General features: G+C 37.8%; 1 protein-coding gene across 2 annotated transcripts in view; it reads left to right on the top strand.

Annotated features, from left to right (window-relative positions):
* spock3 (SPARC (osteonectin), cwcv and kazal like domains proteoglycan 3) overlaps nt 1-20,041 on the top strand; it is a 158,446-nt gene that overhangs the window by 80,879 nt on the left and 57,526 nt on the right. Inside the window, exons 1-2 of one of the 2 annotated variants that reach the window (XM_008118132.3) lie at nt 4,730-4,750; nt 13,069-13,183. In XM_008118132.3, the coding sequence (XP_008116339.1) occupies nt 13,101-13,183 (83 nt within the window). In that variant the 5' untranslated portion in view covers nt 4,730-4,750; nt 13,069-13,100. Of the gene's footprint in view, nt 1-4,729; nt 4,751-13,068; nt 13,184-20,041 lie in introns of those variants that run through there. The other variant, XM_062981360.1, reaches the window with a different exon arrangement.

Genomic DNA, 20,041 nt, shown 5'->3' with positions numbered 1-20,041 from the left:
GCTTGTTAGAGAATAGAATCTGAGTCATTATTGAACTTTGTGTGAAAGTTATTACTTTCTGTAACTCTTTTTAAAAATTTTTGAACAACTGAAGTAACTATGTCATGGTTAGTCCCATTTAGAGTAGACCATTGAATGAAGTGGAGCTCAGCAGTGAATCTAGTTTGTTATCTAAAATCTGCTGGGGAAGGGATAGAGTTGATGTAGTAGTATGTGCACTACATATATGTGTATGCATGTATGTGTGTGCTCATTTTTTGCTCTAATCCTCTGTATCTGTATTTACTCAAGTCTAATGCATGCTGAATTTAATGCGCACCTCAATTTTCAAAGCTCTGAAACCAAAAAAAGTATTTGCTGACAAATGTAATGTGCAGCAGCAAAAGGTGAACTCTTTGTAATATGCTCATTACAGTTGCTGACTGTTTTGAATTCCTTCTTTAAAAACAATTGTGCTGGAACACCAATGTTTTCAGCAATGGAAAAGAAATCCTGGGATGCATCTAGGTTGTAGAATGAATCCACTTTAACTGCCTTAGTTAAATGCTGTGGAATCATATGGGCTATATTTTACAAGGCCTTGAGCCTTCTCTGCCATAAAGAGTGTGGATGCCTCATCAAGCTACAAATCCCAGGATTACATAGCATTGAGCTATGACAATTAAATTCCAGTTGACAACCCTCAAATAGAAGCTTCTGGTACTCCTGAAGCAGCTTTGCCTATTGCTTTGGCTTAGAAGCAAAAATACCCTATTCCACAAATCTAATTCGCACTCTAATTTTGGCAAGGTAATTTATCCCAAAAAGATGAGTGTTAGATTTGAGTAAATACATACTGAGTAAATAGATATTCTTTTGTGAATACCTTGAAGAAAGGTGGCATATAAACTGAAATAATAATAATATGAGAAATTAATTTCATGTACTGGGACATGTGGACAATTTATTTGTCTTCTCAAATTAAAGTCTGCATTTGTTTATTTATTTATTTTGTGTCAAAAGCATTGCACAACAAACAAAGTCCAAAGTGATAAAATAAAGGAATCACAAACAGCTAAATAGTTTTAGACCAAAAGCGGGCAACAGCGACCGCATTGTCCGTAGCTTTAAACAACTCCTCCTCTGTACATGAGGCAGGACACTGTGGGCAAGCACACATATGCGGAGTTGTTTGTTCAGCTCCACAGTCACACAAGGTGGAGGATTAATGTCTGCAAAGTGATTATGAATCTAATCTATACTTCTAGCATGTCATGTTTCAGCATAGAGTACTTCACAATATATTATGATGAGGCTGGATCCTCACCAGCAAAATAAGGTGTTCCTACTTTGATAGTTGGTTCCTCCATTTTCTAAGTGCATTTTCTTCTTTTTGGTATTAGTTTGATTTAAGAAGAAGAAGAAAAAACCTCCCTCTACAATTATGGGGGGGGGGAGGCTTTTTAAGATGTGTGCCCTGAACTCCAAATCTGAATTGGGATGGGATTTGATGGTATTGGAGGGTGGAACAGGTCAGGATGGGAGGTGACCTTGTCATCCTGATCCAGCAAGTGTGGTGGCCTCACCATTTTTTGATGTTAATGTTCCAATGCTTCACCAACTAGGGATGAATGGGTGAAGTATGGGGGAAGACTGGAAAGTTAGCAGTACTATCTAGTCTCCTTTTAGCCCCCTTTTCTTCTTCAAAGCACTGCAATAGCATGGACTCCAGTCAGTGGATCAAATCATTATTTAGATGTGGACATGCAAACAAAGAAGCAAGCTGGTGGTTGTGAATGGGGCAGGGTGGTCTTCATTTTCCCTCTCCTGTGCCTATCAAAAGCAACAGGTCCACATGGGAATCTCTTTGAGGACCAAGCACTAGATCCAATGAAGTATCTTGAGGGGCAGGGAGGCAAAGTGAATGACAGGTGTCCAAGTGTTTAGAACTGCAGAGCTAATCTTGGGGAGGGGGCACTCTCTCAGTGTCAGAAAAAGGCAAAGGCAAGCCCTCCCTGAACAGATCTTGGTCAGAAAAACACATATGTTTGTCTTGAAGGCATGCAGCAACAGTAATATACTAATCATTATTAGGATATGTTTTAGTCTATTGTAGATTTAATTACTACTTTACCATATTTAAAGCTTGTGCAACTTTTATTATCTCTTTATCATAGTGCTAAAAGATTTATGTGGGCTTGCATTTAATCACATTCAGAAATACAGAATTAGCTATACTGGTTAAGCAAACATATTTTACAGTTATTATATTGTTACAGTAATACTATTACATAGTAATAGAACATTTACACAGTATTCCCATAGGTTTGGTTTGACTTGGACAGACATTTGAATGGTGGCTCCTTCAATCCATAAAAATGGCTTCACACCACATCCCTTACAAAATGGGCCAAAACTAATTTTTGTATTAAAAAGCCAACATTTCTTGTTCATTTTAAAGCTGCAAGAACATGTTCAGGATGTAAACATAACCTAGGTGTAAATGTTACATTTGATTAATTCTGCTCATAAATACACATTCTAGAGTCGAAAGGAAGATATAAACTATTAATTCTGGAGGTACTTAAAATTACAAATTAAAAGTATCGATTTCATATATTTATTTGATAAATGATGGTAGGTTCACATGACTATTGATAAATAATTATTTGTTTTTTTATAAAGTTGTCATCAAACATTTTATTAAAATACAAATTTTAAAATGTAGTGATTTGTATAAGTCATGTGCATGAAATTTGTTCCTACCATTTATTCTGTATCTTTCGTGTCTTTCGTTTCTTCGGGAACATGGAACAGGAAGCCCCCTCCCCACACGGAAGTCTGCTTAACATGAAAGCCTGCTTTTGTGTCAAGCTGAAATGGCCTCCTGGCCTGCATGTAGGCAGGCCTGGAGCTAGGCTGCAGGCATGCTCCGGGTTTGCCTGCAGGCCCTGTCACACACACACTCTCAGAGAGTGTGGCAGGGCATGTGTAGTAATTGGCAGGGCCTGCAGGCACACTCCGGGCCTGCCTGGAGGCCCCGCCACACACACATACACATACTCCGAGTGTGTGACAGGGTGTGTGTGGTGCCTGGCAAGGTTTTCAGGCAAACCCAGAGCATTCCTCTAGCTGAATGCCACTTACTCCACAGGAGCAACAGCAGATGCCAGGTAGGAATGCCAGGAAGGGGAACCAGTGGATGGGAAGCTCCCCATAATTATTCGATTTTCAGGGACCTGATCTGAAGAAAATCTCCCCGATTTTGGGAGGCTTTCAAAATGGATCAGGGCCCCAATGAAAGCTGGGACATAAAATGGGCCAAGGTTTACCCTGAAAGCACAAGACTAATATGTACTACTGGAGAATTCGAAAAGATCAATCGGCCAAGACAAAAATCAAGATTGAAAAAGAATTCTTTGGAAAAGCAGCCCAAAACTCTTTATTGATCCCAAAGGATATTTGTGAAAGATAATTACACTGGGAATCTCCCATAAAGTAGTGAAGTAGCATAAAATCAATGCCACTTTAATTGTAATATACCATCCTTGGACTTAACGTTCAAGTCTTTATAACTGAAACGTTATGAAAAATTCTGAAAATGCTTGCTCCAGGTAGAATAATATTTGATCTGTGAAATTTTAGGCTTCATTGCATTCTTAAGCTCGTTATTTTCCTGTAACAACCTCATTCTGTTCCTAATTTATAGAATAATCCATGTTTTATGCATGTATAATGCTACATCATAAGCTTAAAGATATAGGATAATACATGTATAATAATTTCTCCATGTATTGCATCATACTGCAAACAGGATAAAAATGTATATCTGTTATGTGTTTGGCTATTTTTGACTTGCGCCAGTGAGCCTGTCATTTATCAATTAATGGATCATTAGAGACTTCTGCTAAAGAAAAACAATGTTCCTTAGTGTATGGAAATCGCTCTTCTGAATGTTGGGAATGAGACAGATGCTCTTCAGTTGGTGGAATGGACAGAGAAACGCCTTTTCTTCTCTTTTAAGTGGAACAACTGAAACTTTTTAGCTACAATTGGTTCCCCTGTTCCAGAACAAACAATTGGAATTAAGGACCATGATATTAAATGTGATGTATGGGGAGAGAAATGTCAAATAATGAGCTTACTTCAGTTGTGGATAGATACATTCTACACACCTGACGAGAGGTGAGATGGCAACCCATTTCATTTAGGCAGCTGCACCCTAGCCAGTGATACAGAGACTAAGTATAGATGCTCATTATAATATTTCCCACAGTTAATCTCAACAAAGAGTAGAAAATTATGGCAGCTGTGTCAAACTGTATTGACAGACCAGTTCTAGAACTTTTCCTCTCCTCCAGGGAAAGATGTTACAGGAGCTTTTTAAGACCAAATCTCCCTACCATTTTTTGCATAGTAACAGGTGTAACTCACAATAACATATTGTTGCTGGAAAAAATCCTTCCCTCTTAGCTACTGTGAAGATTGAAGCTAAGCTCAGAGGGTACAAGGAAACCTCACACATTGATAGTTAACATTGTCAAAACTCACATCATTGTGATACTGTGAGCTCTGGCTCTTGTTTCACCACTGAACCTGGGTTCTAGTCCTGGATCAGTCAGGTAACTGATCTATGTCTTTCTTCACATGCCAACCGTAGGTGTTCCAAGGAGGCTGCTGACTGCTTAATTCCACCCCAGCTGGACAGCTTTAGATTGGGCGAAGCCATCAGGGCCCAAAGACAGCCTCCTTCCCATGTCCCCTTGAGCCGGTAGGTAATGAGAGGTAGCTTGGATAAGCCACCCTTTACCATTCTGATGACTGAGTGCTCACTAGTTTTAAACTGGGAACCAAAGAGCTGTAGAGGGTTTAGATGGAATAGACTGGAGGAAACTTTGTGACCTGTTGGTCCATGCAATAGCTAGCTAGGTTTTGATGCTGCATCTGTCCTTTATTTGCTTACTGTAACACTTTAGTGTAGATGGATCTGCTTCTGTATCTCTAAATAATAACTACAGTTGAAGTATCCCTCCTGTTCAAAGGTGCTGCTCTGAACTTGCACTTAGAAAAATAGAGAACATAATTTTTTTTAAAGTTAAATGAATGTGCATGATTGCAGGTTAACATAGAAAACATCAATCATTCCACACAAATGTAGGTATTATCCATATCTTTCAAATCTGCTCTCCTGTTACCCTTTATGCTCAGTCAGCCAACCAGCTAAGGTGAGCTTCTTCAAAGAAGAAAAATATGTCACTGGACAAAGAAAGAGTTTTGCTAGATACAATTCTATAGTTTTCTGTCAGATCAGAATTACACAGATAAACTTAACTTGACACTGTGGTGAATCTTTTACAGTGTGATGGGAACAGAAACTAAGCTTTCAATGTTACTTTTTAAAGGTATACTAGCTTGGGGACTCGGCTATGCCCGGGTTATTTGAAAAGGGCATTTTTGTTTTTGGATGTTAGGTAATATCAGTTCGGTCATATGTTATACTATGTCTTAGAAAAAACTCAGTCTTTGCTTTTGTTTTTTATGAATGGTCCCATTAGAAAATGCATAAGGATGTGGGTGAACTATAATTCTCAAAAATCTTGGGTCAATCCTCCCCAAACTCTGCCAGTATTTACAGTTGGCCATGTGTTCCAGATCCGTCATCTGCAGGGTTCAGGGTTCTCTGGATAAGGGTGAACTACAACTCACAGATTCCTAGGGCAAGCACCCCAAAACACTGCCAGTATTCACAATTAGCTATGTTGGGTCTGAGTATCAAGTTTGGTCCAGGTCTGACATTGGCTGGGTTTAGTGTTTTCTGAATACGGGTGAACTGTAACTCCCGGATGCCAAATTCAATCACCCCTAAACCCTGCCAGTATACAAAGTTGGTCGTTTTGTGTCTGTGTTGCAAGATTGATCCAGATCTGTCATCGGCTGGGTTCAGTGTTCTCTGGATAAGGGTGAGCTACAACTCCTAGATTCCCAGGGCCATCTTCCTGAAACATCTGCCAGGATTCACAGTTGGCCATGTTGGGTCTGTGTGGCAAGTTTGGTCCAGATCCATCACTTGCTGGGTTCAGTGTTCTCTGAATACAGGTGAAGTATAACTCTCTGATGCCAAGGTCAATCAACCCAAGTTGACAGTGTTGGGTCTGTGTGCCAAGTTTGGTGCAGATCCATCATTGGTGGGGTTCAGAGGGCTCATGGAATACAGGTGAACTGTAACTCCCAGAGATAAAAATCAATCATCTCCAAAGCCCACTAGTATTCCCAGTTAGCCATTTTGAATTTGTGTGCCAAGTTTGGTCCAGATCCGTCAGCAGTGTTCAGTGTTCTCTGAATATGGGTGAACTGTAACTCCTGGATGTCAAGGTCAATTACCCCCAAACCCCACCAGTATGCAAATTTGGCCATGTTGGGCCCGTGTGCCAAGTTAGTTCCAGGTCCATTGTTGGTGGGATTCAGAGAGCTCTTAGAATGCAGGTAAACTATACAGCCAAGTCCCTACAACTCCTCTAAATCATGGTAAATTCTCCCCAAACCTCTCCAGTATGTTCAGTTGCTGATCAATTCCTCTGTTTGTTGTGTGCCATAGGAAAGGGAAGAAAAGGGTTAAGGGAAAGGCAGTTGTGGGGGTCATACAAATGAAGAAAGAAAGGAACACTGGGATGTGCTCGCTGTAACCTGCCATGTCTTGGGAGGGAGTGACTTGGTGGCTCGGCTCCTTAGCACTATAGCCTGTTTGAGGAGGTCTTTCTGGACAAACACTTGTTCCACATGCACACATACAGATTTTTACTTTTATTATGTGTATAGATTTTCAGTTAATTGTAACACCTTACTCTTAGGACCTTATCACATTAGGAAATACTCCGTTTCTGAGACTGTTGAGAATAATTTTGAATGGGTCCCATCACATGACACTTGCCCCTTCCCGTCAGTATTCCGTCAGAATCCATCTGCAAAGCATTGCAGAAACGGATTATTTGCAAATGGAATTCTAATCCTGTTTTTTTAAAAATGCTATGGATTCTTCCATTGCTGAAGCACTGTTTTTGTTTGTGTTAGGAGAATCTGTATGCATGCCACCAGCAACAATACTTTTTAAAGGGTCATAGAGTGATGTAGGGGGTGTTTTGAATGGTTTGGGAGGAGCCAGCCTTCCATGGTGTGATGAGTCAAAACACAGCATTTTCAAATCATAATAATCAGGTATGATGGGGAGAGCATGCATCCTGTATCAATACAGTATGCATCCAGTCAATAAAAATATATGTATATTGATATAAATGAATTATATCCCAATGTGATGGTCCTTACAATACACAGTGCATTATGTAACTGTTGTTGGTGGGAGTGGGATAGGGTGTATCACCAGAAATCACCCTCCCTAGGAAAGCATACTACTCACATATAAGTCTAATAATAATAATAATAATAATAATAATAATAATAATAATAATAATAATAATAATAATAAACTTTATTTTTATATCCCGCCCCATCTCCCCGAAGGGACTCGGGACGGCTCACAACAGGGACAAGCCCGAAACAACGACACAACATATTTGACAAAAACTTAAAACATTTCAATGATACACAAAATAAAATAATGGACAATACATTAAAATCCAAGTCTAGAACTTTTATTCTAAATTGACTGAAAAAGCCTAGGTCAATGTAAGTACCACATCTTTACTCTCTTTACACTCATAAAAAGGAACTATCTCATTCTCTGAGTAGAATGGCAAAATGCAAAGGTCTAGTCCACCCATAGAGCACTGAAAAGAAATACTGACTCCCTCTATTCCAGTATGGCACAACTTCTGGCCTTTTTGAATACCTGGGTAGGAAAATATTTATTTATTTATTTACAGCATTTATATTCCACCCTTCTCACCCCGAAGGGGACTCAGGGCGAATCACATTACACATATAGGCAAACATTCAATGCCTTTTTAACATAGAACAAAGACAAACAAACATAGGCTCCGAGCGGGCCTCGGTCTCATGACCTCCTGGTCAGAGTGATTCATTGCAGTGATTCATTGCAGCTGCTCTCCAGCCTGCGCCACAGCCCGAGCCCATATTGATGGCAGGCAGGAGCAACTGGTCTCTTCAAACAAAGCTGGCACTTTCCCCTCTCCATGGAGTAATCCTTGACTAGATCATATCAAAATCCATAATCTTGGCTTTAACTGTCTTTAACTTCTATATCAGGTTGATTTATACATGTGTATTATGATTCACAATGAACTTCAGGAATAAACAAAACCTTGGATCACTCAACTTCAAATAATATACATATAAATTTATCAAAGGATAACCTTTAGCACTAGTATTCTGAATAAGTCATATAAAACAGACTCTAGTAGTTATTCAAAACTGGTGCAATAGTCTGTTGGTTTCACATTAATGTTTGTGTTTCCAGATAACTGCAGGGCAAAGGAGGTTTTTTTGTTTTGTTTTGGTATTTTTAAGTCATGGATGGCTGGCACTGTGGATATGGAATGCATGGACATGTGGAACATGTTTTACATTTATATGATTTACGTTTTAATTATTTTTCTTAAGTCATTTTTTTAACTAAATTCCTAGTCGGCTGGTGTGGAATTAAGCAATTTCCTTAGGCTTCTGCTTTACTGAAAGCATGTCTCATTTCTATATCAATTTTCAGTTCAGAAGAGTGGTGTTTCCACTTCTAATTGTTTTTTGCCTTCTCTCCATGCTTCCTACTCGTCTTGCTGCTTCACCTGAAGCAGTACCTAGGGATCAGTCAAACTATGTTCGTTGTTCAGCTGGCAAGATAAGCACTATCGAATGCCCCGAGGCTATTTTTAAGATTCTGAAAAGCCCAGGGGCTGAACATTCTTTTGAAGCTTCCTTCCTTCTCAACATACCCTGATTATGTTCAATTGCAACATAAACTGTAGTTTAGTGTTACATATATCAGCCTTGGATTTGTTATGTTTCCTCCCCACCAATCTCCCAATTCTTTAGGGCTGTGGCCTAAAGGAGAAATATTGGCTCAGGTCTAACACTAAATTTGGAGATGAGTAGGCTGACAGAAGATGCAGCACAGCTCTGTTCTCTTCAGTCTGCAAACATTTTAGAGGTGACATCCTAATGGAAAAGGAGGAAGCCTTTTAATAATACTAATGACATTGCCATTAGTGTTACATCTATTACTTTTTGAGGGAATGTATAGATTAGTATTAAATAGATTAGTATATTCAGTAGATTAGTATTAAAGAAGACCATAGTTGACGTTCATACCCCAAAATAATCAGATCCTTCTTATTTTTTGTTATTCTGTGCCTTCAAGTAATTACTGATTTATTTGTGGCAACAATATGGCGAACCTATTAAAGGGTTTCCTTGCCAATATTTCTTCGGAGAGTGGGAGTTGTCTTTGCATTCATCTGAAGGTGAGAGTGTGACTTCCCAGTAGGTTTCAATGGCCAAGCAGGAATTTGAATCTTAGTTGCCCAGAGTTTAGTCCAGCTCTGAAACCACTGTACCTCATTGGCTCATTCTTGGTTACATTTTATTTCTTGGTTAAATTAATAAAAAAAATTAAACGAAAGTGTCTAGCTTGAAGCAGATATTTGTAGTTTGGGAATAGCTGAAGAGTTGATTTTATGCCCCTGATATTACCTATGCTCTCTATCCTACATTAGATAGAGGAATCTTCGGATTGCTATATACTGATGAATCACTGTTATCATCATCATGAAATGTATGGAGTGCCACAGATTTTCCAAGCCTTATTACAAAGCTTTACTAACCCAAATCACTATTTTTCATTGTAACATCTGAATTCATCTAGGAAGGGAATAACTAAAGCAGAGTTTCTCAAACTGTTCCTCCAGATGTTTTGGACTTTAATTCCCACAATTCCTAACAGCTGATAAATTGTCTGAGATTTACGGAAGCTGAAGTCCAAACATCTGGAGGAGCGCACTACAGATATCCTGAAAACATTTGGTGCTGTACCAGTAATAGTTTGTAGGAAATGTCATTACTGTGGTGCTGGTAGGAAATTACATTGGTAGGCAAAATAACTTAGTACAGAAGCATTATAGCACAATACATAGGGCCCCTTTACACTGGAAAAAGTCTCAGGAGGAACTGGTTTATTTTAACCCAGTTCAAATATTTTGTTCCCACACCCTCCCACAATCCAAGGCTTTCTATTGGGGGGGGGACACCCCCCACTCCCAAAACTTACTGGAGTGGCCTACCGACAGAGCAGGCCCTTCTGCTGAGTGCTCTTGGCACACAAAAATGGCACATCAGGAGGTTGGGGGGATTAGCTATCACAGGCTTTAGGGCTTGTGTAGAAGGGCCCATATTGGTAGATAAGGTGGATTAAACATATCATTGGTGCCTTTGGGAAATGAACATATGGGATATGAGTGCACTACCCCTCACCCCCACCCCCCAGTTGTTTTTCTGCCTTCATGTCATGTCTAGTCTATGGTAACCATAAGACAACTGATTCACAGGGTTTTCTTGGCAAAGTTTGTTCAGGAAAGGTTTTTCATTGGTGTCTCCTGTGCGTGAGGGTATAAATTGCTCAGGCTCACCCTGCAGGTTTCATGGAGATTCTATCCCTGGTGCCTGGAGTTGTACTTCAACGCTCAAGCCACTGTACCACACAGTTCTCCATTTTCCATCATGCAAACCACTGAGAGTTATGCAGGCCTCTAAAAGTTGCTGGACTGTAATTCCTGGCATTCCTCCATATTGGTTAATGCTTGCTTACTATAGCTGTTAAAACCTACAATCCATCAACAGCTGGAGAACTGTATAATTCCCACCTGTGATATAGACATTAGTAAAATTGATCATATTGTTCATCATTGTGGTGTTTAGATTATAAAATGTCTCATAATTATAGATCATATCTGACAGATTAATTTTAGGTTAATCATGTGAAGGAACAAAAATAACAAAAGTCTTCTGAATAGAATACTTAATGAAAAGCAATCAGAAAAATACCATTTCTGAAAAGTAACTAGTTCTCATATACAACCAGATCTAAAACATTTTGTAGCTCACATAATTAAACATAAAATCCAACTTCTCCGCTTGTATTTTTTTTTAATTTAAAAGATTAAAGGAAAATATTAACTCCTTTAATCTGTGATGTGGGTTTTCCAGAAAAAGTAGAACTGGAATATATTCTGCTGTTTTAAGAAATCTGATTTAGCACAATTCGTATACTTTCGAAGCTTTATTTGGAAGTCATTTTATTGGACTATTGTAATAATTTATAGGGAATATAATTTATTTACCTTATATTTAATGAACACCTGAAAGAATGCTACTTTTTAAAGGCCATATAACTAAAGAGAGCTATACTTGATATATGTTATATCAGCCTTTTCACCTTCTTTTATTATAACACCTTCAGTTTCATTCTGCACTACATCACACTTCCATTTCAAGCTGATTCAGTAAAAGTAACTGAATGTTTTATTTCACTAAAGGATGTATGTGAGTCTTTGGGCACAGGCAACACACCACATTTTGTCTTGACTCCTTGTACTTGTAACTAATTTAAAAGGAAGTGACTTTGTGAAATAGAAACAAGCATAGCACAGTGTTCTTTTTTCCCTCTGAGCACTGGAGTTTGTAATGCTTGTCTCCTTAGAATAACTAGAACTTCATATCCCATTTTAGCCCATCTAACATGATTGATTGCAGTTAAGCAACCCAGACATTTATGGATAAACACAAATACATATGTAGATGGAATGTATATAGTGATGTGGGAAATTTTACATGGGGAAAAATATAGCTTCAGAATTTTTCCCCCAGATAATTTTTTACCCACACTTCTAGATAGCAATAAATTATAATCAAAGTAATAAATGGTAATAAAGTATTAACAACACTTAAGATATGTCAAAAAGTCTACTCATGATAACAAATTCCTCTATAAATTACTGTGCATTCGTGGAGCATACTAAATATTATTTCCATTAACACTAATATTCACATTTAGAGTGCCTTTTCCATACATTTGAGATGTCTCCCTTCTCCCAGCTTCCAGTCTACACACAATTATTTATTTATTTACCCTTTATATATTCCACATTTCTCTACCCCAAAGGGGACTCAAGGCGGCTTACATATGGCAATTATTCAATGCCTTAAAACACATACAAAACATAAGCTTAAAATAAATTGATTTAAAATTAATACATATTAAACATTTAAAATTACAGAAATCGTAGTCTAAGGCCATTCTGTAGTCATTGCACATATTCCAAATCTATTATTGCACTGTGCTATTCTCCAGAGGCCTGATCCCAGAGCCACAATGCTTCTGTTTCCAAATGCTATCTATAACAAATGGGTAGAAAAATACAGTTTTATTAGTGGTTCAGAATTCTTAGAGGTATTGCATCTAAATATTTTACAGTATGCATGTTGTACAGTCTTCTGAAAATTATTGCTTGTCAAAAGAGTTCATGTATTAGTTAAAATGTACTAATTTTTGTTCAAATTTGGTAAATGTAGAGACTAACATAATTCAAGTTCATAAACAGAATGTGATATAGAAAAATATGCTGCTTTTGAACTTTTTAAGATTGATATGAATCAACCCCCCTGTTCTTACTTCCTGTTAATATAAGTCAACTAATGAAATCAAGGTTTGAATTTTACATAACAAAAAGTGTGCCCATTGAAGCAGTGCTTGCCTTTAATCAAGATGCTACCTATGTTAGCTGTATCCATGGAAGTCATATGAATTGAAATATTACCAAAAGAACCCTGAAACCATTATAGGAAAGTCCAAGCTGGAAACATTTATAGCAAGAAATATATGTAGGATGCAGTTGAGTACGTTCTTAGCCATGCTTAGGTACTATTACTTCAATGGTTCGAACTCTGCCGGATAACAGAAATCACCTGAGCACAGATTATTTTAATGGTTTTTGTAATATAAAAAGCACTTAAGACTCCCCAGAGAGGAATTCACAATTCTACTGTGTGCAGAGATTTAGATGACTTAACAATTGCTATGCATCTGTAGAAAAGCTTTTTTTAAAAAAAATTCTCTACAATTGTTTTTAGCTTTAGACCCAGCTAAAGATCCATGCTTAAAGATGAAGTGTAGTCGTCATAAGGTGTGCGTTGCTCAAGATCAACAAACTGCTGTATGCATTAGCCATCGGAGACTGACACACAGGTAACTATGTCCGTATTATTGATACGTTAACAATAAGTAGGATTATGTATTGTTAAGCACTACATTTTTACCATGTCTGTTATCCAAAGATTTAACCCAATATGCTCTCTGACCTTTAACTTGTACATCTTCTAACACATTTTGTCTGTAACCATTCCACAATTTAATGTGGAAATTGCTCTTGTTTTTGTGGATAGGGTTAAGATAAGTGTCTAAAGTTGTCAGCAGTAAGCAAATACAAACTATACCACTTGTTTGTTCTAATAATAGTAAAGTAATCATTCTCTTTTCCCATTAGTACAGTGGTTCTCAACATGTGGGTCCCCGGGTGTTTTGCCCTACAACTCACAGAAATTCCAGAAAGATTACCAACTGTTAGCATTTCTGGGAGTGGAGGACCAAAATATCTGGAGACCCACAGGTTGAGAACCACTGCATTAGTAACACATAGCACAATGATAATATAAATTTAAACTGCTTTATATCACTAGAAAAACTAAAGGCCTCTTAATACTGTTCTTGTATTTTGCCAACATAATCTGAAGACACCATATGTTTTTCGTGTGTCAGGGAAATCTGTATTGTAATTTGTTTTCTGTAATTGCTAGGAAGGGCAGTTCTACCACAACCCTTTCTCATTGCTTTGTCTGTGCTACCTTACATCTCCTAATGGACAGTGGAAAATGTTTTGGTGGTGCTAAGTGAAGTACACAACCTCACAACCCCAAACAGGAGGCAGTGGAAGATATCTGAAAAGCTGCCTTTTGCAGCAGGAAGATAGACTGGATATTTTATCCTACAGCTTATACAATATATGCATTTAGACCAGGCATTTAGCCGGGGGGGGGGGGGGCTTGAGGGGCTTCAGCCCCCCCCCCCCCCCCCGAAATTCTCAGAGTGGTCTGCGAGAAGGCCTTACATTTAGTATTTAAACTGTTATGTTTATTCATATCATGATCTCATCACCATGCTCAATGTATCTCATATGCATGGGGGTATTGGGATAACGATACAAAAGGTTTGTTAGGGTAGACCCTCTTCCACTCAGACTCAGCCCCTCCCCCCCGAACCAAAATCCCAGCCCCTCCCAAAACAAAACCCTGGCTACAGGCCTGGTTTAGACTGAATTCTCTGTAGTGGCTTCAGCAAAGAACAGTGATTTAGGCTGGATCTGCACTGCTAGTTTCTGAATCTAGATCATCTGCTTTGAATTGGATCATATGCATCTACACTGTCACATAATCCAGTTCAAAGTGGATAATCTGGATTCAAAAACTGGATTATATGGCAGTGTAGAGGTCACATCATTGCTGCTGCTTCTCTTGAGAATTACCATGGAAAATGGATTCATATATATTTCAATATAATTCACTCCCTCAGGTAGGGCACAGGAAAATTCAACATGCATGAAGCCCCTAAGCCTCCCTTTAGCCCCTAAGCCTTTTTCTGGCAATTTTCAACTGATTTTTTTCTTCCAAATGAGCAAAACAACTGAACACTCACCGTAATATGTATCTGGACCTACATGGTGATTGGTGCTGAATGGCAAGGTCTCCAGGGATAGAGATCAGAGATTACTGAGTGTGGTTCTGCACACCAGGATGCTGCATACTCAAAGATTTAACATATATTGTAAACATTCTGGAGATGACAAGATGCTGAATGTGATAGTGGTTGAGCCAGAAGCTATTTAAGGATATTCACTTTGTGGCCCACACTCCCTCCTCCAGTGCAGTATTAGGAATGCCCAGGCTTGTGTTCTAGTAAATGGCCAGCCAGATAACAATCCAGTTGTTGGAAATCTCTTATGACTTATGGTGTTTCAGCCAAGGGAAAGCTGGAGAAGTTGTCAAGGGTTGACATCTGACCTAAGCTGCATATGCATGATGTTGCCCCATCTCCCTTCTCCCTACAAAAGAACAAATATAATCAGTCATCAAATATTGACCAGACACCTTTGGTGTCCCAGAAATTGGATGGTGTGGCCTACAGCAGATGAAGGGAATGGTCCTTCATCCCTGCACAGTTACCCAATCTTACCCTACAATAGAGTACAGTTCTCCTATACCAGGGGTCCCCAAACTAAGGCCCGGGGGCCAGATGCGGCCCTCCAAGGCCATTTACCTGGCCCCCGCCCTCAGTTTTAGACTTAGGCTCTGAAATGGCTTGAAGGCACAACAACAACAATCCTACTTGATTGTCTCATTGGCCAGAAGCAGGCCTACACTTCCCACTGAAATCCTGATAAGTTTACAGTATGTTGGTTAAAATTATGTTTATTTTTAAATATTGTATGTTTTTTCATTTATCAATATTGTAAATGAATGATATGGTAATAATATAATATATTGTAATATAAATAAATAAATATTGTGTATACATATAATATTGATAATAAATATAATGTAATACAATATAATATTTATTTATTTATTTATTTATTTATTTATTACATTATTTCTACCCCGCCCTTCTCACCCAATAGGGGACTCAGGCCGGCTGATAATAATAATACAATATAATAATATCGTATAATATAATAATATCAATTATATATTATATATTAAATGTAATATTACTAATAATATTATGGTATAATGTATAGTACAATATAGTAATCTATAATGCTAATATTGTGCTATGCTAATAATATAATATATTATATGTACATACAACTTGTAAGCCGCTCTGAGTCCCCTTCGGGGTGAGAGAGGGTGGGATATAAATGTAATAAATAATTGTTGCTGGAGGGTGTTTTTTTTTTTGCACTACAAATAAGACATGTGCAGTGAGCATAGGAATTTGTTTTTTGTTTTTTTTTTCCAAATGATAATTCGGCCCTTCAACAATTTGAGGGACCATGTACTTAAGCTTAAAAAGTTTGAGGACCCCTGTACTATACAATAGAGAACTCATTTTTATATAGGAATTTCATTATTACCTGCCATGATTGCAGATACAGTGTAGGGGCTAATTGTAAACAAATTCCATACCTGGGAAGTATATACATTTTAACAGTGTAATTTGAGTTTGTGGGTGGTGCGCATACCGTGTTTCCCTGAAAATAAGACAGTGTCTTACATTATTTTTTGCTCCCAAAGATGTGCTAAGTCTTATTTTCAGGGGATGTTTTATTTTGCTCCCTCCTCCTCTGCCGAGGAAGGCGCGTGCGGCTTTCCCTCCTCCTTTGCACCACACACACCTTCCTCGGCAGCAGCGGCTCCCTCCTCCTAGTTCTTCCTTTCGGGGGATGACATATTTGGCAATTCACCAAAACCTCTACTAGGTCTTATTTTCAGGGGATGTCTTATTTTCAGGGAAACACAGTAGTACACTGATAAAATGAATGCTGCTATACTCATGTTATGGTGACAACACACTTGTTATGTCTCATATGCATACCAAATTCAGGTATTAATTTCATACTGTGTTTGTTTTCTTACATCTACCTTGGTAGAAGCTATTTTAACATAAATATGTTTTCTAACTGCTCAGAATGACATATTTCCTGAGTCAATGCATATTGTGTAAAAGAACAATATGTTAATTTTAGTTTCTAAATGTTTTACCCCTGGGATTTCTAAACTTAGAGAGTCAGTCTAGAAGCCACTTTTCTGGAAAGACAAGGTTATCCTTGAGGCCACACCGGTGCCTATCAAGTTATGTTAATGTCTTCCTTGTTGTTCATAATAATTTTAAAATATTTAAATATATTCCTTTATTCTGGTGCTTTTCTTTTGATAGATTTCCTTCCAGTAATGCAGCTGCTCTATCAAATAATAAAAAAACCCTAAAATCCCCTTTCAATTTTAAGGGAACACATTTTCTTGCCAGATCCTGAAGTTTATGCCATCATTGGCGACTGGTACAAACAATTCTCAAAATAGATAGTTTTAATTGAGCACAGCTGCACTGCTTTGAGAAGCATATCAGTTTCCCTCAGTTTTTCTTTTCTTTGCAAAATACCAGCCTGGTTTTTGTATAAATTACAGGTTTAATAAGACTTAAACACAATTTGCTTTCAGTAATCTTCTTTCTTATTAGAGGGGAATTATGCATGTGGACCATTTTCATTCATTTTTGTTACCTACAGAATCTTAAGATCTCTGTATATAGAGCTGGAAGTCAGTGGAAGTCAAAATCTCTTTTTCTTTTGTGGAATGTAAAGCACTGCAGTTTCTTGCAGGTTAGGTTCGATGTCCTGTGCATGTTGGGGAATGTTGCAATAATAATATGTCAGAAATGTTTGGTTGAAGTATTAATGACCTGTTTGCTTCCCCTCTCATCCTCTGCTGTCTGCTCAAATTGTTGATGCTATTTTTGTTGAAGTAGAAGTGTATATACATTAAATTATATGTATAATTGTTTTTAATCATATCAAATCTATTCGTGCTCATACTTAAGGAAAAGTGTCATGGAATATTTTAGGCAATATATGTATTTTCATCTTAAGAAGGTATTTTGAATTTTCAGCTGCCACATCTGATACGCCATTTCCTTTGACATTAATTTTTCATAATTTCAAAAGAGTATTATATATAAAGATAAATAAAATATGGGCAGTTGGATCATTCTTGATCTTTTGAACATCAAATATATGGCATGACTTGAAACCTATTTGCTCCATGTCAGTCCATATGGCTGATAATTTGTGAGTGGTCTAGATAGATGATGGGATCAATATGGCTCTCATGGAAAACTGTGAGGTATTCTATTTTGACAAATCTAATTGGATATTAATGACAGCCTAACTTTTGCAACCAAATGAAAGCTGGGTGTTACGGGTGTTTCTATCAGGGCCGTAGCCAGAAAAAAATGGGGGGGGGGGGTTGAAAATTTGGGGGGGGGGGGATTGAACCCCTGACCCACCCGCCCCCCAGGTTCAGACCTGTCAATATCTGCTTGAGATAGTGCCTGGAGGGACTCTTAATGTTTTACATCTCATAGACTTAGTATGGGGATTTGGTTAACCAGTTAAAATTCATGTGTAAACCAGGTTTTTTTTTTACCTGAAATTTTTGAACCCCTAACCCCCCCCCCCCCTCGCTACAGGCCTGGTTTCTATGGTTTGGTTTCTAATGTCATCCAGATTTGAAGTTGGTTTGAAAGCTCAAACTAGCAAATTGGAATATTTCTGTAGTGATATTCCTTGTGGAAGATCTAGTTTGCTTCTGGGAATTTGAAACCCTTTTGGTGATTTTAAATGCATTTCATTATTGTCTTCTACTGTGATCCCTTAGCTTGGAAAATATCAATAAAAAAAGATTGCAGAATAACTTTTGCTGGCTGTATCAGAATTAAACAATTTGTGTGCCAGAAGAACAAGTCCCAGATGAATAATTTCTCATAAACTATTATTCTGCCCAATCTCACTTGTACGTTCAGGATAATAGGCATAGATTGGAATTACTCAGACTTGCAAAATGAAGATTGTTCAAGCCTTTAACTCTTATGCTACTGTATTTCCATTCCTTTAACTTTGCTCATCACCCTTCGTTTAGATGGTAACATCACATGTAAAAATGTTTCATAGTGTTTGTAGTTGCTACAATGCTAGAAATTTGGATACTGTCATTTATTCCAGCCTCATTGTGCAATTCCTCATCCTCATTGACAGGGGCCATTGTAAATGAAAAGGTATTATGTTTAAAGAATTATGTGAACTACACCATTATCTCTATCTATAGTCTCATATAAAAACAAATTGACCTTTTATGTGTCTATTTATAAGTTTATGTACAGCTTAAAAACAGAGTGATTTTTCTCCTGTTACATTATTTACATATGTCATGCCCACCAATACAGGAAGCAAATTCTAAAAATGAAATGGATCACAAAAACCTTGTTCATCTGACCTATAGGTCCATTCCAGACAGGCCCAAAATGCCTGTCTTGCTTTTATCTAAGATGTCCAAATGCCACCGTGGGTAAAAGCAAATTAATGCAGAGAAAATTGGGTTTAGACACCCCTCAAGGGAAGGCCTGGGGATTGGGTTGAGGGTGAAGACTGAAACCTAGGAAGAAGTGGGTAATTTTAACCTGCTTCCTCCTGGGTTTTTGAGCAGTGTTGAAGGGCTCCTAGCTACCCTCTTTTCATGTGCTTGTGGCAGTCATTCATAAGTGAAAGATAGAAGTATAAATCCCAACTGTATTTTTCTTTCACTGTGAAAAATGACCAGTGCCCTGTATCTTAGATCAGCAATTTTAAATCTTCTCTGTTTATTGTATTCTTTCTTAAAGAAGATTAACAGGCATGATACCTACAAACCTCTTTAATTTTGGAACCTACAAGAGAAAAATATAGTGAGAACCACAGGAATGATTTAAATGTTATCTAAATGATTCTTGCAGTGAATTCATGACTTCATGTGATACAGTTCTTCTCTACAAAAAAAGACAGGAGACCTGCTAAGACAAGAATTGGAAACAGTAAAAATCCATTAATTTGCTTTTATGTTCCTCTGCCATGTATTCTTCCTAAGGTATAGTTGATTTGGATTTGTGCGTAACAGCCACATGGGAGAAAATATTTCCTTTTTAGCTCTCAGAGATGATAAACTCTGTGCCCTGAAGCATGATATTTGGTTAGCCTTGTCTGTAATGGATAATGTGACAAAAGCCTAGAATAAATTCCAAAGTACTACCAAGCTAAAATAGTGGGTCAATTATACTCAATACATATAGCAATATTATTTATTATGGCTGTTCTTTGGCACTAGATAGTGAGGTTCAAAGTCCCCAGGGATGACATTGATTCACATTAGAAAGATGTTCCAGTGAATAATGTTTTGTTTTGCTATGGATATATTGTATGTAGTGTGTTTCCCTACAGAGATTTCGCAAACGTATAGTTACCTT

Source organism: Anolis carolinensis, chromosome 5 (genome assembly GCF_035594765.1).
Source record: "Anolis carolinensis isolate JA03-04 chromosome 5, rAnoCar3.1.pri, whole genome shotgun sequence".
Taxonomy (NCBI): domain Eukaryota; kingdom Metazoa; phylum Chordata; class Lepidosauria; order Squamata; family Dactyloidae; genus Anolis; species Anolis carolinensis.
This window is presented reverse-complemented; position numbering and strand designations above follow the sequence as displayed.